Raw genomic sequence first — 18,461 nt, 5'->3', positions numbered from 1 at the left:
ATAAAAAACTTTTTTTTTTAACTTTTATTTATTTTATGAATTTATAAAACTATATACATAGAGCCTTAAAATTGTCTGTAATATCACATTTCTCACGTGGATATTAAGAGCCACAAATTTTAAATTTATATTAACTAATATATACTACCTAGCTAACGGACTTAACAAAATTTTTAATAAATATATTTTCCTAAAATTGCAAAAATAATAAATAAAATTTCGAGTTTAATCAACCAAAAATATTTAAGTGTCAATGAAAATAAATCGTAAAAAAAAAAACATAATTTTGTTTGGCACCAAAAAAATTAAGTATCTTAGTTAAGTAAATCGACGACTTTATTAAGTAAAAATTAAATGATATTTTATATATATGGTATTTAATGGAACCATAAAACTGGTTAAAGTTTACCTCAAAATATGTTTAAAATAAGTGAATATTAGGCAGAACTAGCTTGTAAATACTTGGAAAAATTTTTTTTGCTTGATTTTATTCATAATTACATGTTTTTGAGTTCTGCAATAAAATAAATGGACAAAACTCAAGAAACTTAAAAGAGATTTTTATACATGAATCTTGCATTGTGAAGTTTCGAATGAAAAATGCAAAGCATGCAGTTGATTTTTTTTTGGAACTTCCTTACTTTTTTCATTATTGTAGAGGTTCCATTTTAAAAATATTATGAGGTAAAATCATTTTTGAGACTACATCTTAACCTAGATAACCTCAAAAAAAAAGCTTTAAATACAAATTAAATAATTTGGTCTTTAGTAGTTGTCGGGAGGCGTTAAAGTAACATAGGGCAATAGCTTTTAGCATTATATTTATGTTGACATTTTAGCTCTAGATGAATTTATTGTATTTTTGCCATGGAATTGATAGTATGGAATAGCACTGAATTATGTGTATTTGTTAGTATGAAGTTGATTTTTAGGTGACCATCGAGCCATAAACGAGAGTTTGTCTTTGATAGTTGTCTAGAGCTGTCTCAAAAACTTTAATATAAAGTTATTATAACTTTTTTATCATATTTTGTCATGGTACATTGGTACGAAATTTTACTACTACTGAATTATGATTTTTAGGTGTTATAGATGAGATTGTTGGTTTATATAGTGGTTGTCCAAAGGCCTTAACAAAAATTCTGCATAAATCAATAATAGTTTTAATTATATTGTTTATGCTGACGTTTTTTTTTAAATTAAGTTGTAAATAATTGCATTGAATTATGCTATAACTTTCACTTTTCCATCCAAATTCTATATTCATTCCATCTAGAACCGGTAATATTTTAAAGTTCAATTAATATAATTTATATTTCCTTACTAGTATATAAAAATTATTTTTCCAAATCATCGAGATAAAAAGGGAATTAAAAATCGAGCTTAAAGCAATTTGTTAATGTCTGTGCTATTTGTCCATGGCAAAAATCTCTTAAAACAAGTAATAACGAGACATAAAGATGGCATTTAAATTACATAAGATGATTAGGAACTTAAACTTTGTCGGTTTTTTGTTTGTAAAAAAGCTACCAAAAAAAATAGTAACCCTCCATTTTGCAGCTTAATCGTTTTGTTAGTTCATTTATAAATATTATCAAACTTAACAAATCGACTGTTCACTAAATATTTATTTCTGAAGTGACCTAAAGGGTATTTTAAAAATTTGCTCTTCCAAATGATCAAATTTTTAAAATTTTACGTCACTTCAACCTAAAGTTGTGTTTTTTAGGTATTAGCTATACCTAATCGGGATTCGATTGGTCATGTTAATATGAACAGTCTAATACTTTGTGTTCACAGCCTACTACAACTGGATAAAAATCTTAATAAGTGTCTTCACCGTTTTCCATGTCGGAGAGAAGCACTTTTTTGTCTTCCTTGTTCTTCCTGAAGGCGGATGGCTCGAAACAAGGCTGCAACAATTAAAAAAAATATATTTTAATTATATTTGCAGATTGGGTTTAAAATCATTAAAGTAAATACAATTTGGTTTCCCTGCTTACAAATTTTAAAGAAATATTTTTGATTATTTAGACTATTTAATAGCTATCATTGGTGGCCCATTGTGTCTGGACTTTGGAAGAATCTATTTACATTTAGTAGTGGCCATGTAAAGGAAAGAACGGCAAACAGAGGTCTCATCACAGAAAATCATTGGTTGGAATGCATAAATGTAATAAACGATAATGCTTCAAGTAATTACATCAAAAATAAATGTTTCAACTATACTAACAAAGCACTTACTTTCCTCCATAGTGTATGCTTCAGTTTAAGTGAATTTTTAGCAACCTCGGTTACCGCAAATTAAGTTATTTGTTGGAAAATATGGGTGGTATGTATAGGTATGTCTAGAAACAAGGGAGGACATACAATGATGATATTTATCGTAAATTATTATGAATTGAGGTGTTTTATGCTTGTGTATAGGGTTCAACAAAAAAAATGTCGAGTGGCTTGCAGACCCATGCATGGCAATCTTGACAATAATCACCATCCCATTAAAACAAGAAGTGCACCCATTCGGAAAATAAAGACCTTTTTGGGAAGTTTAGCTTATTCTAGGAAAGTAATTGTAAATTTTGATAAATATAAATATTATTTTTTCAGGAGAATCTGGATTTTAGCTGTGCCGTTGATTTAGATGTATGCCACAGTACTGTATACAGATCCTTAATCACTGAGTCTAAAGCAATTTACTCAAGGAGAAATAACTGGATGACATTTCCTAATACTAACTGTTAACTTAAAGTTGCTATCAATGAGTGGGCCAATAAAGTCGAAATTATACCCATTTGTAATGACGTCATTTTTGTTTATCTTTGTTTAGCATATTCCAAACAGCGGCGACAACAAACATTTGAAAAAAATTGGTGTCTGATGATTATTCATCTTTTATATACTAGGTTATGTGAAATATCCGTCACTGTCAATCAAAAATATTGGTTTGTCAACTTGTTCTTGAAAGTTATTTCGAAAAGTATTAGATAATGCCTAAAAAAAGATATAATAGGTATAATGAACAATCGCAGCTGATGATTTTAAATATATTGGCTTTTTTTCAACTGGAAAAGGAACAAGTCCAAAACGGAATTGCACTTCAAATTAAGAATGTGATACAGCGAGCTGCAGATGCAACAAAATTGAGCACAACAACGATCGCAAATATAAAGAAGAATGGGATAAAATCAGATCAGGAATACGCAGCCCGTATATCTTCCAAGCAAAAGACAGCAAAAACCAAAATTACAACATATTTAAAACATAGAATTCGGGACACAATTTATTCTATGTACGCCAGAAAAGAATATGTAATATTGGCAACAATAAGAGAAAAGTTCAGGGAAAAAATTGAATATTTTGAGTTTTCCATTGACTCCTTAAGAAGATGGATCAATAGTATAGGCTTCGAGTGGAAAAAATCAAATAACAGAAAATATTTGATGGATTCATAAAAGAATCAATTTTTTAAGGGAGTATATCAAAAATAGAAATGTAGGTCCGGAAGGTTTTACTCCAGTTTTCATTGACGAGACGTGGATTTTTACCAAGGGATCATTCCGTAGTAGCTGGCAAGATGACACCAAGTACACGGATTCAAGGAAAAACAGTGAATGTAAAAATTATCTGGTTATCTTTTTAGATTTTTTTTAAATAAAAACTATTGCTTTTGTAAGGGCCCTCTAACTTCATAATTTCATCTGTTTCATAGTTTCCTATAATTTCTCTCTAAGACAATATGAGGGAATTTAACTCTTTAATTTATTTAATGAAAAGGTAATTGAAAAGGCTTGGGAGGCAATACAAGTGTGTGATGACTATGACATTCTGCCACTTGTGATTACGACTGACGAAGACGACGATGACGAAGACAATATCTCTGATTTCAGTTCTGACTCTGACAATATTGACGAGATTGATTAAGCTTTTTTTGTCCTAGCAAATTTTATTTTATGATCGTCGTTTAAGTATTCAATCATATCGTTGCAATTTCATTAACTTGGTAATGCAATATGGCGTGTTTTTTTTGAGTTTGTATGTTTTATTTTTTGGAATGGTATTTTCATTTTAATGTGTTAACATATTCCTTCAAAAAGCATTTTTTTTCATGAACAAGTAAATAAAATTGTCAGTATTTAAATTTTTCCCACTGAGTTAAATTAATTTTATACCATTATTCACAATTTTTGTAAGCTTGGTTTTGTTACGCCTACTGCTCGTGCCGAATTCTACTTTTCAAATATGTTTTAGATTTGGTTTTTGCGGTCTTTTGCTTGGAAAATATATGAGCAGCGTAATCCTGATCAGATTTTATCCCATTCATCTTTATATTTGCAATCGTTGTTGTGCTCAATTTTGTTGCATCTGCGGCTCGCTGTATCACATTCTCAATTTGAAGTGCAATTCCGTTTCGGACTTGTGTATATCCCATTATTTATGATTAATTATAATAATATTTGTTAATTGTTAAGTTTGTTAATAATACAATAAATACAAGATTTTTTAAAATTTTTTGGGAATGAAAGTATATACACGAATATAAAAATATAATAATATGCTGCTAAAATGAATCATTTGTTAATTTCTGAACGTATAAAAATACATAGCAGACTTCAGTTTCCAACCTAATATTGATTGGCAAAAACATCTACGCCATACGTTTTTTCTCACCTGGATGACGTGGGTGTCTACAAATGGGTATAATTTCGACTTTACCAAGGGAACGACCGGTGTTATAGGTGTTATTAATTGGGTATTATCAATTTATATATTATCATATTAAAATCACAAAAGGTGTATGTTCAATAAATGTAAAAGCTACTTTGTAACGCCAAAGAAATGTTTCCCAGTGGGGATTTGATTTGGAATTTGGTGACACCAAAGTGCATAGAATCCATACCATAATTTTGATCCAGTTCAGATAGAAGTATAAGATGCGAGTTGCTGTTTACTAATATAATTACCATATATACAGGTTATAATTGAGAGTCGCTTGAACCATACTTAAACACCTATAAATACATACATATTTCGTCACTGCAATCACTATAATTGAATAAATGGTTAACGAAATACTTCAGCTTTGACAAACTTTACTTAACCTTCCGGCCAAGATTGTTGAACTTGAACAGAAGAAATAGGAGTGAAATGCTTCAATTTGTTTTCGTAAGTATGTGTTTTGTAGTTAAATCAGTTACTCCTCCTTCGCTTAAGGTTTTTAAGTGTTCTGGTTTTAAGTTGTTGGGAACCAGATTTGGCCTTATCTGTTACAATGGTCTAACATGCCCCTAGTACCCTGTGTAAGACTGGCTTTTCTCAGACGTTCCATTAATCATAGAATTTTCTTTGCCATTCATTCAGTACGATTTTTTTAACAGTTTTTTTCACGTCACTTTTTTTTTAACTTGTTTTTATATTATCAATTTTTTTTTTTAAATCTGTTTTGCATCTAGGTTTTTTTCTATTTTTTATTGAATTTCTTTAATGCATCTTCTTTTTCGTTCTTGATTTTTGATGTCAATCGTTTATCAAACCAAAATTTGATAATTCTTAAGAATTTTAACAAATATCAATTATTAATTTTTATCCTGGCATAACTCGTTTGTGGCTTCGGAATATGTAGTTCCACTAATTTTTACTTAGTAAAAATGCACACGAGCACACGGCACAGTCACAGATTTTTTACATCTACAGCTGGACCAGGGTGCCACAAAGTAGTTGATACTCCAGGTTAGAAGAACGTAAGTCAGTATCTTCTTCTCCAATAGCGCACATACATTTATGTCAAAGAAGTACTAAATCTTAAAAAGCGCATAGACGCTAGAGGAAGTAATGGATCGAGGAATCAGTGAAATATTATCGTTGCTTCATTAACTTAAGGCTTTGCCTATTATTTTCTGTTGCATATTAATGCACGAGTACCCGCACCCAAAAAAAATGGCCAGCCGTGTATAAGACGTCTTAAATCAATACATGGTTTGTATTCAAAATCATCAAAAACGACTAGAAGTTAGACTTACCGTTTCGCACACGTTCATATTACAACAATTCTCGATCATCGTAATTTCGCACTGTTCAGTAGTAGGCTGGGGACGATAGGTCAAAGGGGTAACGTTCTTATTAACAATAACTCTTCTCTTAATTATCGGCCGTTTGTTTGGGCGACTAGCGAAAAGGTAAACGAATAAAATGACGTTTAAGACCACGCAGAGACAGCACACCAGCACCAAGGTCGTATACTCGCTGTCAGTTGTGAATTTTTCGAAGAAACTCTGGCCACGTAACGGCGAACTTTCCGAATATAATGCCGGCACGGTCACGTTGTTTTGCGAGATGACGAATTTTCCATTTTCATTTTCGCACCTGGAATAAATTTTATAATTTTAACTTAAAAGATTCAGCAAATAGAAATAGCGTCTGAGGTAGGTTCAAACACTTCAAACCCCAGCATTTTAGAGCCACATTAATACGAACTTTTCGATCCAGAAAAATCCTCTTTAAATTATGGCAACAAGAAACTTTCTGCATATCTTACCTACACACTAGCTCCCTATCTTTGGACACCAAGTAATCATTCACGTTAGTGCTTTCGCGACAGTACAATCCGCACAAACTATGGAAATCCGTGCTGATTTCGCACCTACTGCCGGTAAAATGCTGGGTGCATTGACAAGAAGGCAACAGATCTCCCTTATAGTAGCTGCAAAGGCCGTTATTTAAGCAGTAGGTCGAACACATGTCTAGTTGGCATCTTTCTCCCCCGAAACCTCTGGGGCAGCTGCACTGGGGATATCCGCTTCCGGAAAAATAGCACGCGCCGTGTACACAGAAGTTGTGACATTTGTTTTGTTCGCAGTAACGGCCACTGTAACCTGGGGTACATTTGCAGTATTTACCTGAAAATTGATGTAACATTTAGGCATTTTTCTTATTTTAAAATTTTATTTTTTTAAGATCCAAGTTACTCTAATCCGTTAGATGCAAACCTACATGCGGTGAAATCGCGAATTGATTTCTGTGACGTCTAGAAAGTGGTCTCAGACAAAAACATGTTGAGTATTCTTTTTATTTAAATTTTATTAGTATACTCTACATTAAGGAAATTTGTGTGTAGAAAACTATTTAATTAGTTGTACACTTCAGTCAATCCAAACTAAGTAACGAATACAATTGAAAATAGCATACGAATAAATCGACACATAGGCGGTATGCGAACGTACATAGATTGGATAATGATAATTCTCTTACTGAAAAGCAGGTCACGTGCTAAAATATGGGATACTTTGGTACCTAACAGTATAGGGGTACGAATGGAGAATCGAAGTTAGAGTAACTTGTACCACGGATGGTTAAAGCAAAATACCATTAACGTTCTAATAATGTTATTTGATTGCGTCGAAACTCAAGAGAATGCTCACAGGTTGTTTCTTTTATACTATATACTCATAATACTATATTTATTTTTCATAAAATATTTATATTTATCAATTTTATCAATTTTACTCTGCTACGAATCTAAATTGAAAAACGATAGAACCATAAAGAAAATAAATAATCATGTACACCTAAAATAACATTACTGAGATGACTAATCGGATGTACATTATTTACTTTGCGTTATTGCCATTTTTCGATCTACCTAAATATCGTTTAAGCTTCTCTATATATCTACCTATATTTTAATTCATATGTTATATATATCTACATATAATTTATTTATTTTAACATGGTGTGTCCATATTTTATGCAATATAAGTGCTTGACAGGCAAAAATTACCTTCAAGATGACCTAAATATATCCATCAAAAAAAAAATTTTAATGAAGGGTGTCTGGAAACGTTTAAAAATTACATAATTATTTATTGGGTAATGGGGTTTTGGATATATTCCAAAAAGCTAATACATATATAGACTATAAAGAATGAAATATTCCAAAAGTCACTACACATATAATGAAAAGTGGCCTGAACTCTGGTAGACTGCCTGGAAGAAATTTTTAAGTACTCTTTAAAGCAAAACTGTCCAAATAAGTTTAAAAAGTAATTGAAAATACTATCCAAAAAATTTAAAGTTATTTTTGGCAAATTCTTCTCGATGATATTAAATTTACATGATTATAAGTATGGCCTTACCATTTAACTGCCCCCCATTTAAACACTCGATATCCTTAACTTCTTCCGGATCAGTAGTATCGAAAATTTCCTTAGATTCACCACGATAGTTCTCAATAGCTACTTCCAGCTCCTTACAGTCCGGATAGTTTCTGATTTGAGCGTTTTTGGCAATAACTCCCATCGGCTGTCCCTTAAACATGCGAATCGTTTCCGGCTTAGCCTCCACACCCTCCTTATCAGATTTGTAAAACCTGAAAAAAAAACCCTTAACACCAATTTTCACACAACAAATCCGTTTTCTACCTCCATAAGGCATTATTAACGATATCGGTCCAGTATACTGACAAATCATCAACCGCTATCCCAAAGGGTTTAATGTCGGTTCCGTTGTAAATAAGTTGCCTATTGTTGCCATCTAGATCGGAGCTGTCTATTCTGTAGTAAATGCCTTCACCCCTATCGGCCCAGATAAGTCGTTGCGCCTTATAATCGATAGCAATTCCTATAGGGAGATTCAATCCTGATTCGATGAGAACTTCGCGATTGGAACCGTTTAGGAAGGCCCTTTCTATGGTCGGATAGTTGGGGTCTGAGTTGGTCCAGTAGATTTGTCTTAAAATATAGAATATACATTAATTGTTTCTTAAATCTTATAGTAATAATGTTATAATAAACGAGGTGAAACTTGTCAAAGAACAGTTTCACTAATTTACTTATATGGTACAATTACCCCATATCGCCAGGTGGCATAAAAACTTTCTAATAGACGGATCGTAAGAATTTTTTGTTAATATAAGATTTTAAAACCTCCTACAAAAAAGAGAAAAGCTTCCAATTGCAATTCATTGTCCTGCCAATCTTCCCAATTTAAATTAATATCAATATAAATCCTACAGAATTTTACTGATTTGGCAGGTTCAATATTTTGTGAAAGAAGATTGATTGTTTCTGAATGCTGTTCTTGTGATCGGTTTGTTCTGAAATAAACAGTGCCTGCTGTATCACGGTTAAAAAAAGTTGAATCCCATTAAAGGATTACTCAGCTCTATTCAGCGTTTGAGTTTCAGTTGTCAAAAGTTCTACTAAAGTTTTCCAAAAAAGAGGTTCTAAATCATCATCAGAATACTTGATGAATCACTAACAGCAGTATGAGTGCAGACTAGAGATGATCCCAAAATGGCCTAAGCTTTACTATTTCTAAAAAAGGGCTATAATTTTTCTTACGTAGTTATGCTATATACACTGAAAGTATGAGCATCAAAATCATTACCAGCTGCTCGGTATCAAAACTGAAATATTTGATCTTAGGATTCATTTTTCAAGTCCAGTTATATCCCAGCTGTGTGTGTACATGGTTTTATCCCTACTTCCTCAATTGATTTTTCACGTTTTATGATGCTTTGACCGATAATAATTAAACACGTTTATAAATATTTCCAAGAAATGGTTTGAATATAAATATTTTTTTATGTATTCTCATACCTCAACCCTTTTAAAAATAGTGTAATTAAATATATATTTTATTACAGGCGCCAAACCTATTTATGTAACTAATACGTGGAAACCGATTCGATTTAAGTTTTTACGATAAGTAGATATCACGTTATGTCACGATAAGGAAATGTTTAACATCTTATCCATCCAAATTTATTTTAAGGGCATTTTTATTCCATATAATTTATCTAATAATATATGTTTATATTTAGGAGTATTTGCATACAAATAAATGACGCATGCGGTAGGTCAAGAAAGGTCTTGTTTTTAGTCGATAATTAATGCCTCAACTTGGTTTATACTAATTGGCACGGAAATAGGTAACTTGAATAAACATTGTTTAACATCAAACTGACAATGGTTATATATATTTTTTTTTACCTCCGGCATACATCAATGGCGATATCCTGAGGAGTGGCATCACTAAAATCGAAAAGCAGTTTTGGTTCTAACACACTCGAGTTCAATTTGGCATAATTGATTGCCTTATTGGTTGAGTCAGTCCAGTATAGAACATCTTCGATTGGGTCAACTGCTAAACCCTGAAAAAGAACATTTCCTTCATTAAAATGACGAATTAAAAGAAAAAACACGTAGAAGTATATACTACTTTTGATCAAAGAGTAGGGTGGCGAGTTATGAACTTTATGTTTATTTACTCTTATATTTAAATTATTTCCTTACTGAATACTTTTATCTGCAAAAAACACCGTAGTTTTTATTGTTTTGGTTATATTGGAGGACTGGAAGGACAGGTTATAAGTGACAGAATCTATATAATTTTTTTATCTACGTCTGCAAATGTTTGAAGATCTGCGGACTAATCAACAGGTATACTGATAAAATATTAATTTATGAGAAATCCATGATCCATTGAGAGTAAACATAAAAAACTGGCCATAACTCTGTTTTGCATAAGAGTTCTTATCTTCATCCCTTGGTGTTACGTTGTTATATAATTTTTGACCTGGTTCTATTTTCTATTGAATGTTAATTATTTATTTATAGGAATGTTGTAGAAAGGTAAATTTCACAAAGAAATACTACCATAATTAAAAAGGTGACTTTATTTAGGTGATAAGTTTAAATCTTTTAAATCCGTATTTATGATGTTTGGCTAAAAACGTTCATTGAATAAAATAATTAAAATCTTAATTGAGGGTTTCTAATAATTGGTTTATCTAATTTATCTAATTTATAGTCATCTTACGACAAGTTTATGAAGCCAACCTTTTAATTCCATGCAATTTTATATACTTAGTATCAACAGCATTAGGTTGCTGTTCTCTATAAAAATTACTAATTTAATTAGTAACTTTTACAAGTATAAAAGATAAATATTTTATAAAGTTCTGGCTCCAATTTATTAATATTCAAAAAAAAGGCTCCTAAATATTTGCAAAAAATGTCGAGTTACTTATTGTAATTTTTCCAGCCCTGAAGATCACCTATATACAGGGTCAACTTTTTGCATAGAAAAGTAGTTTCATTTGAGATCCTAAACTCGCTAGTTCACTCTTTATTCTAATATAGAGACTCTTATGCTCTTACTAAGTTCCTACAATTATTATTTATGTTTTTTTTTACCTTTGATGAGAAATGGCCTAATGATTTTACACTTAATGTAATATAAAAAGTTGCACTTAAATATTTTAGTAATTTATTTTTTCCCAGTAGTTAAGGCCATTTTCGTACGTTGTTTATGCACCTAAAGCCATTTCTTATTTTTTGCAGGCAGCTGAAGTATTATTTTATATCTTTTGGACATTTGGAGCCATTTTTTATTTATTAAAATTAATTAATTAATTTTAAGTTTATTACACCAGAAACAAGAAAAACTAATAATAATAATAATAAATGTTTTTATATTTCAACTCAAGAATACGTACAATACATACGAAGTTTCATTTGGAATAAAAAATGACACGAGTAAATAAAAAAGCCGGCAGATCAGATTTCTGCATGTAGTAGATTCTGCTCTTTAACACTGCGGCTAAGCATCAATATGTATAAACCAACTTTTAAGTGTGACAATACTAAAATCTAAATTTATAAACATGCCTTATGTAACATTAATTGTAATCCTTTTTAACACAAATAAAACACATTTTTAAACTAAACCAAAACGCAAAATCCATGCCGGACACAAGGTTCAGAAGGCTATTTACTGACCATCAAACTGCACTGTAAATATATGTTTTCTAAACACATTTACTGAAATATGTAAAGATAAAGTCGATAATGAAAAAAAAATATTTGTCTAGCAATATTGTAAGCAAATGATCGTTTAAAGAATTCAGTTCTATGTTTAAGAATTTGAAGCGTTTTTCTTCGAAGTTTCTAATGATGAACATCAGTATGGGCTACGGTTTTTTAAAATTTTATAATAAAAACTGCCATCAATCTGCCATTAGACATATTTAGCCACTTTAGTTCACTCAACTTATGTGATATATGATTTCTTCTGCAAATACCAGAAATAAGTCGAATACATGAATTTTGTAGCTTTTCTTTTATCCTCATAGTCTAAGCACCAACCATAGACAATGAATATAAATAGACTTTACTGCCTTGTAAGCCTTTGTGAGGATTGTCCATGGTTTTTAAATCGAAGGGTGGAATCTACCATTATTCCCAAACTTTTACATTTGTCACCAATCTGTATTTGGTCATCATTTATTTTGATCTAATTCTGAATATCACTGACAGTCGCTAAGATGCCAATAAGAAGCACATTAGATTTCATGGGGTTAATCTTGAGCATATGTTTTAATGAATTAAAAGTCGGAATCTTTTAATTCATGGGATAAAAATGAAAAGTAGAGTTATTTATAATCCACATATAGATGGTTCTTACAATATCGCAGTACTAAGTAAAATCGGCACGTGTATATTGCGAATAAAAGAGGGCCCAGAATACTGCCTTGCATGTCACTTAGAAATGATTTTAAAAGATTCACTGCTACCTCACTAAACCCTACATAATGCAAAATTGATGGTAGAATATGATGATCGACACAATCAAAGGCCCTACTATAGTATAATAATTACAAGGCCGTGCCTTTACGTTCAGCAATATCATAAACTACTAATAAAGAAGCACCACAGCAATGACTAATGTGGTTAACGATTAAATAATTAATTAAGACATAGAAATACTTACCAGTACATCGGGAAGATTCGGGATTATGGGAGTGATTTCAGTCTCTTTGGTAAGCTCGACGGTAAAAATGGTGTCGTTGCTTTGATTATTATTGCTGACAACAAACTGGTGTCTTACGTTATCAAAAGTTAACGCTTTCAGTTTCGTAAACTGTTCCACGGTGGCGCCTATCAGAGTGCCATTGGATTGGAGTAGCTCGATTTGATCACTTATTACTACTGCGATATCTAAAAATAAAAATAAAATCGGTTTATAACTTGGTTACAGTTTTACATGAAAATAAAGTTAAATGTAATCATTGAAAAAAAATATGGTTATTGATTTATGTGAATATTAGAAACAGTCCAAAATGCATGGACCAAGCTGATAAATTTTATAAATTTCTTTTACCAATTGGTCCTTTTTTCTTTAAGCTACTAACACAAAGATGAAGAAAACTAATTTGATATTGATTTCTTTCGAACTCTAGAAGTAAGAAGAATTGCTATTTTGTTTTGAAAATGTAACTGAGGTTTGCAAGAATTTCTAAATGAAATTTTTATTTGCCACTTTTGTATTAAGTCACAATAAAGTTCAAATATAACAAGAGAACTATAATTTATTTACTTGATACTTTTTTAAAGTAGAAGAGAGAAAATTAAAAAGTATATAATTAAGTTAATAAGTGTAAAAGTAAGTAAATTTTGGTCTAATTATTTATTTATAATTGCAATCAAACTTAATTTATTTTGATCTTATTTCCTAGTATTTTATGCAAGATTAAAAAAAATTATAAACAAGAGAATACGAAGAAAACTTCGTTTGAATTCAATAATATTATTCATATTTCATTATCAAAATTATCAATTTTCAAGCACACTAACATTCCAGTCAGTTCAAGTTTTATTGCCTTACTTTAAGTTTAATTTTAATAAAAATAATCGATGATTGCTTGTAGTATAAGCTGTGAAAACTATGTTTAATAATCCAAGTTTGGAATTCAATTACTCAATTACCCTATGCCGCCGACCTCTTACGATAAATTTGCTGGAAATGGTACAAGAAATCAAATTAAAAACACCATCTAATTTAAAAGCTCTATTAAATATTCTAAAAGGGTATTGATAGAGGTAGACCAAGAGGAAAACATTAAACTTGTACACCTATATTTTTCATAAAAAACGTAAAATACGCAGTACTGGATGAAAAAAACAAGAGTAAATCTAAATTGCCTAATAACAGAAAGTTAAGAGCTAATCAAACAAATCTAATTCAAAGTGAATAATATTAGTTATATTTGGTTGAAATTCTAGAAAGATCTTCTAAAAACAAATAAAAAACCTAATAAGCTGAATTTTTTATATTTCATAAAAAAGTGGTCACCATATCCATTTAAGTTATGCCTAATTATAAGTTATTTTAATGTTTGTGCCATGAAGGCAGCATTAAATAAAATATTCGTAAATTGTGGGTTTTGCGAGAATGCAATAAAACACAGGTCTTCACTCAGTGATTTTTTCTTATTGAGCTGTAACTTTACCAAGCTCTATGAGATTAACATTAGAAAGAAAACACTTGTCAGTATTGATGTTAAGATGAGTGGACATTAAATATTACAACTGCATATCGGTACAATATTATCATGTTTCCTTTGACATCGAATGATTACATAATATACACAACAAAACAACTCATAAAAAAATTACAATATAATTCATTGGCTTCGTTGTGTGCTATTTATAATCGAATGGTACTGTTCATTTTTATTCCTCCTAGTTAGTATATACCTGGGCATGGTAGTTTATACAGTTGGTACTTACTGTTGGATTTTATTTCAATTGTATTCCTGTGCAATATTGTAAAACACAACTTTATCAATACCATTCGATTGTAAATAGCACACAACCAAACCAAAGAGTTAAATTATTCTAATTGTTCTGTAAATTGTTTTCCTGTGTATATGTAATCATTCTTTTGTCAAAGAAAAAATGATTGCATCGATATGAAGCTTCAAAACATAATATTTCTCACTCAAGTACTGAAACCTTGGCTAAGTGAAAAAAATATAATAATAAAAATATATCATATCACTATTAAAACCATTTTAATTTTGGGCCATAGTCGTATTATTAATAGTAATCAACTTTCTAGAAGATCTTTTTGTTATCATTTCTTAAGTCAAAAGCTTTACACCAATAATGAAGCTTCTTAAATTAATTGTGAATTTATTTCCTCTTTCTTTTAATTTAATATACCTGATCTTTCAAAGTTAAACGATTTTAAAAATGTGCTTAATTTACAAATAAAAAATAAATCATTGCGAATTATTAAAAACTTAAAATTTAGTAGAAAGATACATATATTTTTTTAAGCAAAAATTTATAAAACATACTTTCAAGAGAATCGAAAATTTTAAAGTTTTAGAGATTTTATAAAAGTTATGCCTAGTAATAAGTAATTGGAAATTTTGTATTATAATAACAGTATTAAATAAATAATAACTAATGTGCTTGCTAGTACCAAAAAATGTACTAGCCAAAAATCTACTTAACCGGCTAATTAAAAAGTTAAATAAATTAAATAATTAGACAAAACAAAAAATTGAATATTATGTACCGTAACCTCTTTAACAAAAAAAATGGTAATTGGTTAGTACCAAAATGAGACTCAATGTAAGCGTGCATACGTAAATAATAACCTAAGGCTTTAATTAAAACATCATTTAATTTAAAAAATAAATTATTTATTTTATTTTTCTAGGAGCACATTTCAATGAAAACAATGTATGTATTCTATAATTTTGTGAATATAAAATAATGCAAATTCGTTTTTTTGTTGGATATTTGTTTTGTAATTAAATGTAGTTCAAAGATTAATTTAAATAAAATTGCCTCCGGTTTCAGGTTTTTTATTATTTTATTTAATTATCCGGCCGTGATAATTTATATTATGATAATTGTTTTTCAATTTTTCAAACATATCTTAGGTATTGTAAAAACAATTGATTATGCATCGCGATCTTTTTAAATTTTAGCTTTTTATTGTTGGACGTAGTTAGGGATTTCTAATAAAATAATAGTTTTTGTATTTTTTACCGTAATTTTGTAATTGTAATGTTGTAAATAAAATCTGAGCACGAAATTGTTTGCTGCCTAAAATGTGGTATTTAAAAAACCTTTTACAGATTTTAACAATTTTCTTGAATTAAATAACTAGTTTATTTTCTTAGATAAATCATTCCAGGTCTTCAAATGGTATCCTAAAAACCATAAGAGACAAATTTATTTTCAAATTTAATTGCCTAAATTTAATTTTGGACACATTGTAGAAGAGATATTTTAGTATAGTACCTCCCTGATCAACCTCCTTAAAAACCCATTATAACAAAATATCAATTTATCAAAAAATAATGCCATTATCAATATTTTTCTATGTTCGATGTGTTAGACGACGACAGCCTGGTTAATTCTCAATTTATAGCAAATTAATCTTGTTAAAATTCTTAATAAGCCAATTTTGTTATCAAGACTGGTTTGATATAGAATATAATGCCCAAACACTTGAGCAGATGTACCATGACTTCAGTCACGTAGACCACGAACATTTTATGTCAACTTTGCAGTTTTTAAAAAAAAACAATATTGCACCTTGAACACTATATAACTTGCTGCTGAGGATGTTTATTTCTGCTAATGTTACATATTTTTTTTAATAGCTGCATAAATGCAATAAAGTTATTCTGTTAATTTAACTTGGCTGTAAAACAATCGATATATTATATATATACAGTGGCGAACAAAAATATGGTAACATTTTATTGGTTTACTATTTCTAACAATTACCTTATTTACCATGTTTTCGTATATTGTTTTTCACAACAGTATGGAAAAACTCTACATACTCTTCCATATAAAATTTAATTTAGTTAATCCTCGGCCTTAATAACTTGTGGTTTATTGAAGTTGGAACAATACAATGCCAAAGTGCAACTATTACGATGTTGACTTTAAATAGAAAATAGTTGCAACATACCACAAAAATATGAAGCGAATTGACATTTCTAACTGTCTTTGGCATAAGAAGAGGTACTGCAAGTAGGGAAAAACTTCGTCAAAAATATACCGATCATTTAATAAAATACAGAAGTGATCCAAAAAAAGTACTGTTAATATAAATAAGAAATTCAGTAATGAAACCTAATTCAACTTATTTGACTGATTCTACAAGATATGTAAGAGGGGCCAACTGGTCAAAGATTCGAACCAAAGTGGATTCAAATATAGTGGAGAAATTCTGATGATGTAGGAGTGTTTTAGTCGATCTGAGTCTGATCCACTATCAGAATTGATGGGCATATAGATGCTCAAAAGTATGTTGACGTATTGGAGAGTATCTTGTTGCCTAATGAAGAGAGAGATTTTCAATCAGCATAGACTAGTTAAGAATCAGCTTTCAAAGGAAAAAATTTGAATATTGGATTGGCCTTCCCGATCACCCGAATTAAACCCTATAAAGAATCTTTAGCAGCACTTGGAAAATGATTTTAGAAAAAGAACCATCAAAACCGAGAAGATCTAGAGCTAATCTTGCAGAAAGATAGGAATACAATTTCAGTCGACTATTGTGAGAAGTTAATAGACCCAATGGGTCATATGGGGTTGCCAAGTAGTAATTAAACTTAAGAAGAGGCCAGCCATTCATGCCAGATCGACCGTTTTCATGCATTAACTACCGGTCTACCGCAAAGCTGTTTATAGCTACCGTTAAAACTTCTACTCATATTTTCAAATTAATTGACAAAAAAATAAAGAAGAATTAATAAATATTAGTTATTACGTTTCGGTAATTCCTCCATGTCTTAAAAAATCGTCTTCGCACATGATAAATAGTCAATAGTTTGATAGACAAATTGTCGGTATTTTTAAATATATAACGTTTTGTAGTTTAAGTTTTTAGTGAGTTTATAACAGAGCTAACAATGAGGAACGTAAAATATCAAAAAATATAATTTTTTGAAATTATTATATATTGATGACTATGATATAATTTTGATTACATAATATTTAAAAAGTGTTTTTAATAAACCCTAAATGTATTTTTGAAAGGTCATGGGAATCCATACCTTTATTAATAAATTTTCCAAACTTAGTAGCAGGTGATTTTCAAAAACTTAATAATGAAAACAAATAATGCTAAAAAATTCGGATTTTTCTAAAGCATCAATGATTACAAGGATTGAAGGATGACAAAGATTTTTCATCATCAGTTTCAATAGATGCCATTCATCCCAAATGATGCTATTTTAGATAATTCAAGTTTTGATAATCAGGTTAAGCAGTATGCTCATAGTCCGAGGTACATAGATAGTTATACCGAGGTATATCTATCCACTAACAGTATTGTTGGTCTGATGCTTTAGAAAGAATACATCAGTTATACCTTATCTATGGAATATGCAGGCAGCAGTTAATGCTTTAACTAAAACATTAGTCAAGAATTGTTGTCATAATATAATAATAATAATATGTACAAAAAATCCGATCACTTTTCTGATTCAGACTGAATTAAATATGGACTTTTAGTCAGATTGTTAATATGTAGGAATGAAAATTCATTACCGCCTAAGGTTTGATGATTTGCCATTTAACTATGTATTATGTTATGTACATTTATTTTTAACATTTCTTGATTCACAGAAAATATATAGTATAAAT

The 18,461-nt window shown here is 30.1% G+C and overlaps 1 protein-coding gene across 1 annotated transcript in view; it reads right to left on the bottom strand.

Annotated features, from left to right (window-relative positions):
* Positions 1-666: 666 nt before the first annotated feature.
* LOC126739272 (protein cueball) overlaps positions 667-18,461 on the bottom strand; it is a 42,389-nt gene continuing 24,594 nt past the window's right edge. Inside the window, exons 2-8 of the mRNA XM_050444876.1 lie at positions 12,769-12,995; positions 9,987-10,147; positions 8,415-8,723; positions 8,130-8,362; positions 6,533-6,893; positions 6,018-6,360; positions 667-1,913 (exon numbers count right to left, since the gene is read on the bottom strand). Of these exons, the coding sequence (XP_050300833.1) occupies positions 1,824-1,913; positions 6,018-6,360; positions 6,533-6,893; positions 8,130-8,362; positions 8,415-8,723; positions 9,987-10,147; positions 12,769-12,995 (1,724 nt within the window). The 3' untranslated portion in view covers positions 667-1,823. The remainder of the gene's footprint in view (positions 1,914-6,017; positions 6,361-6,532; positions 6,894-8,129; positions 8,363-8,414; positions 8,724-9,986; positions 10,148-12,768; positions 12,996-18,461) is intronic.

This window comes from Anthonomus grandis, chromosome 8, assembly GCF_022605725.1.
Source record: "Anthonomus grandis grandis chromosome 8, icAntGran1.3, whole genome shotgun sequence".
Taxonomy (NCBI): domain Eukaryota; kingdom Metazoa; phylum Arthropoda; class Insecta; order Coleoptera; family Curculionidae; genus Anthonomus; species Anthonomus grandis.
This window is presented reverse-complemented; position numbering and strand designations above follow the sequence as displayed.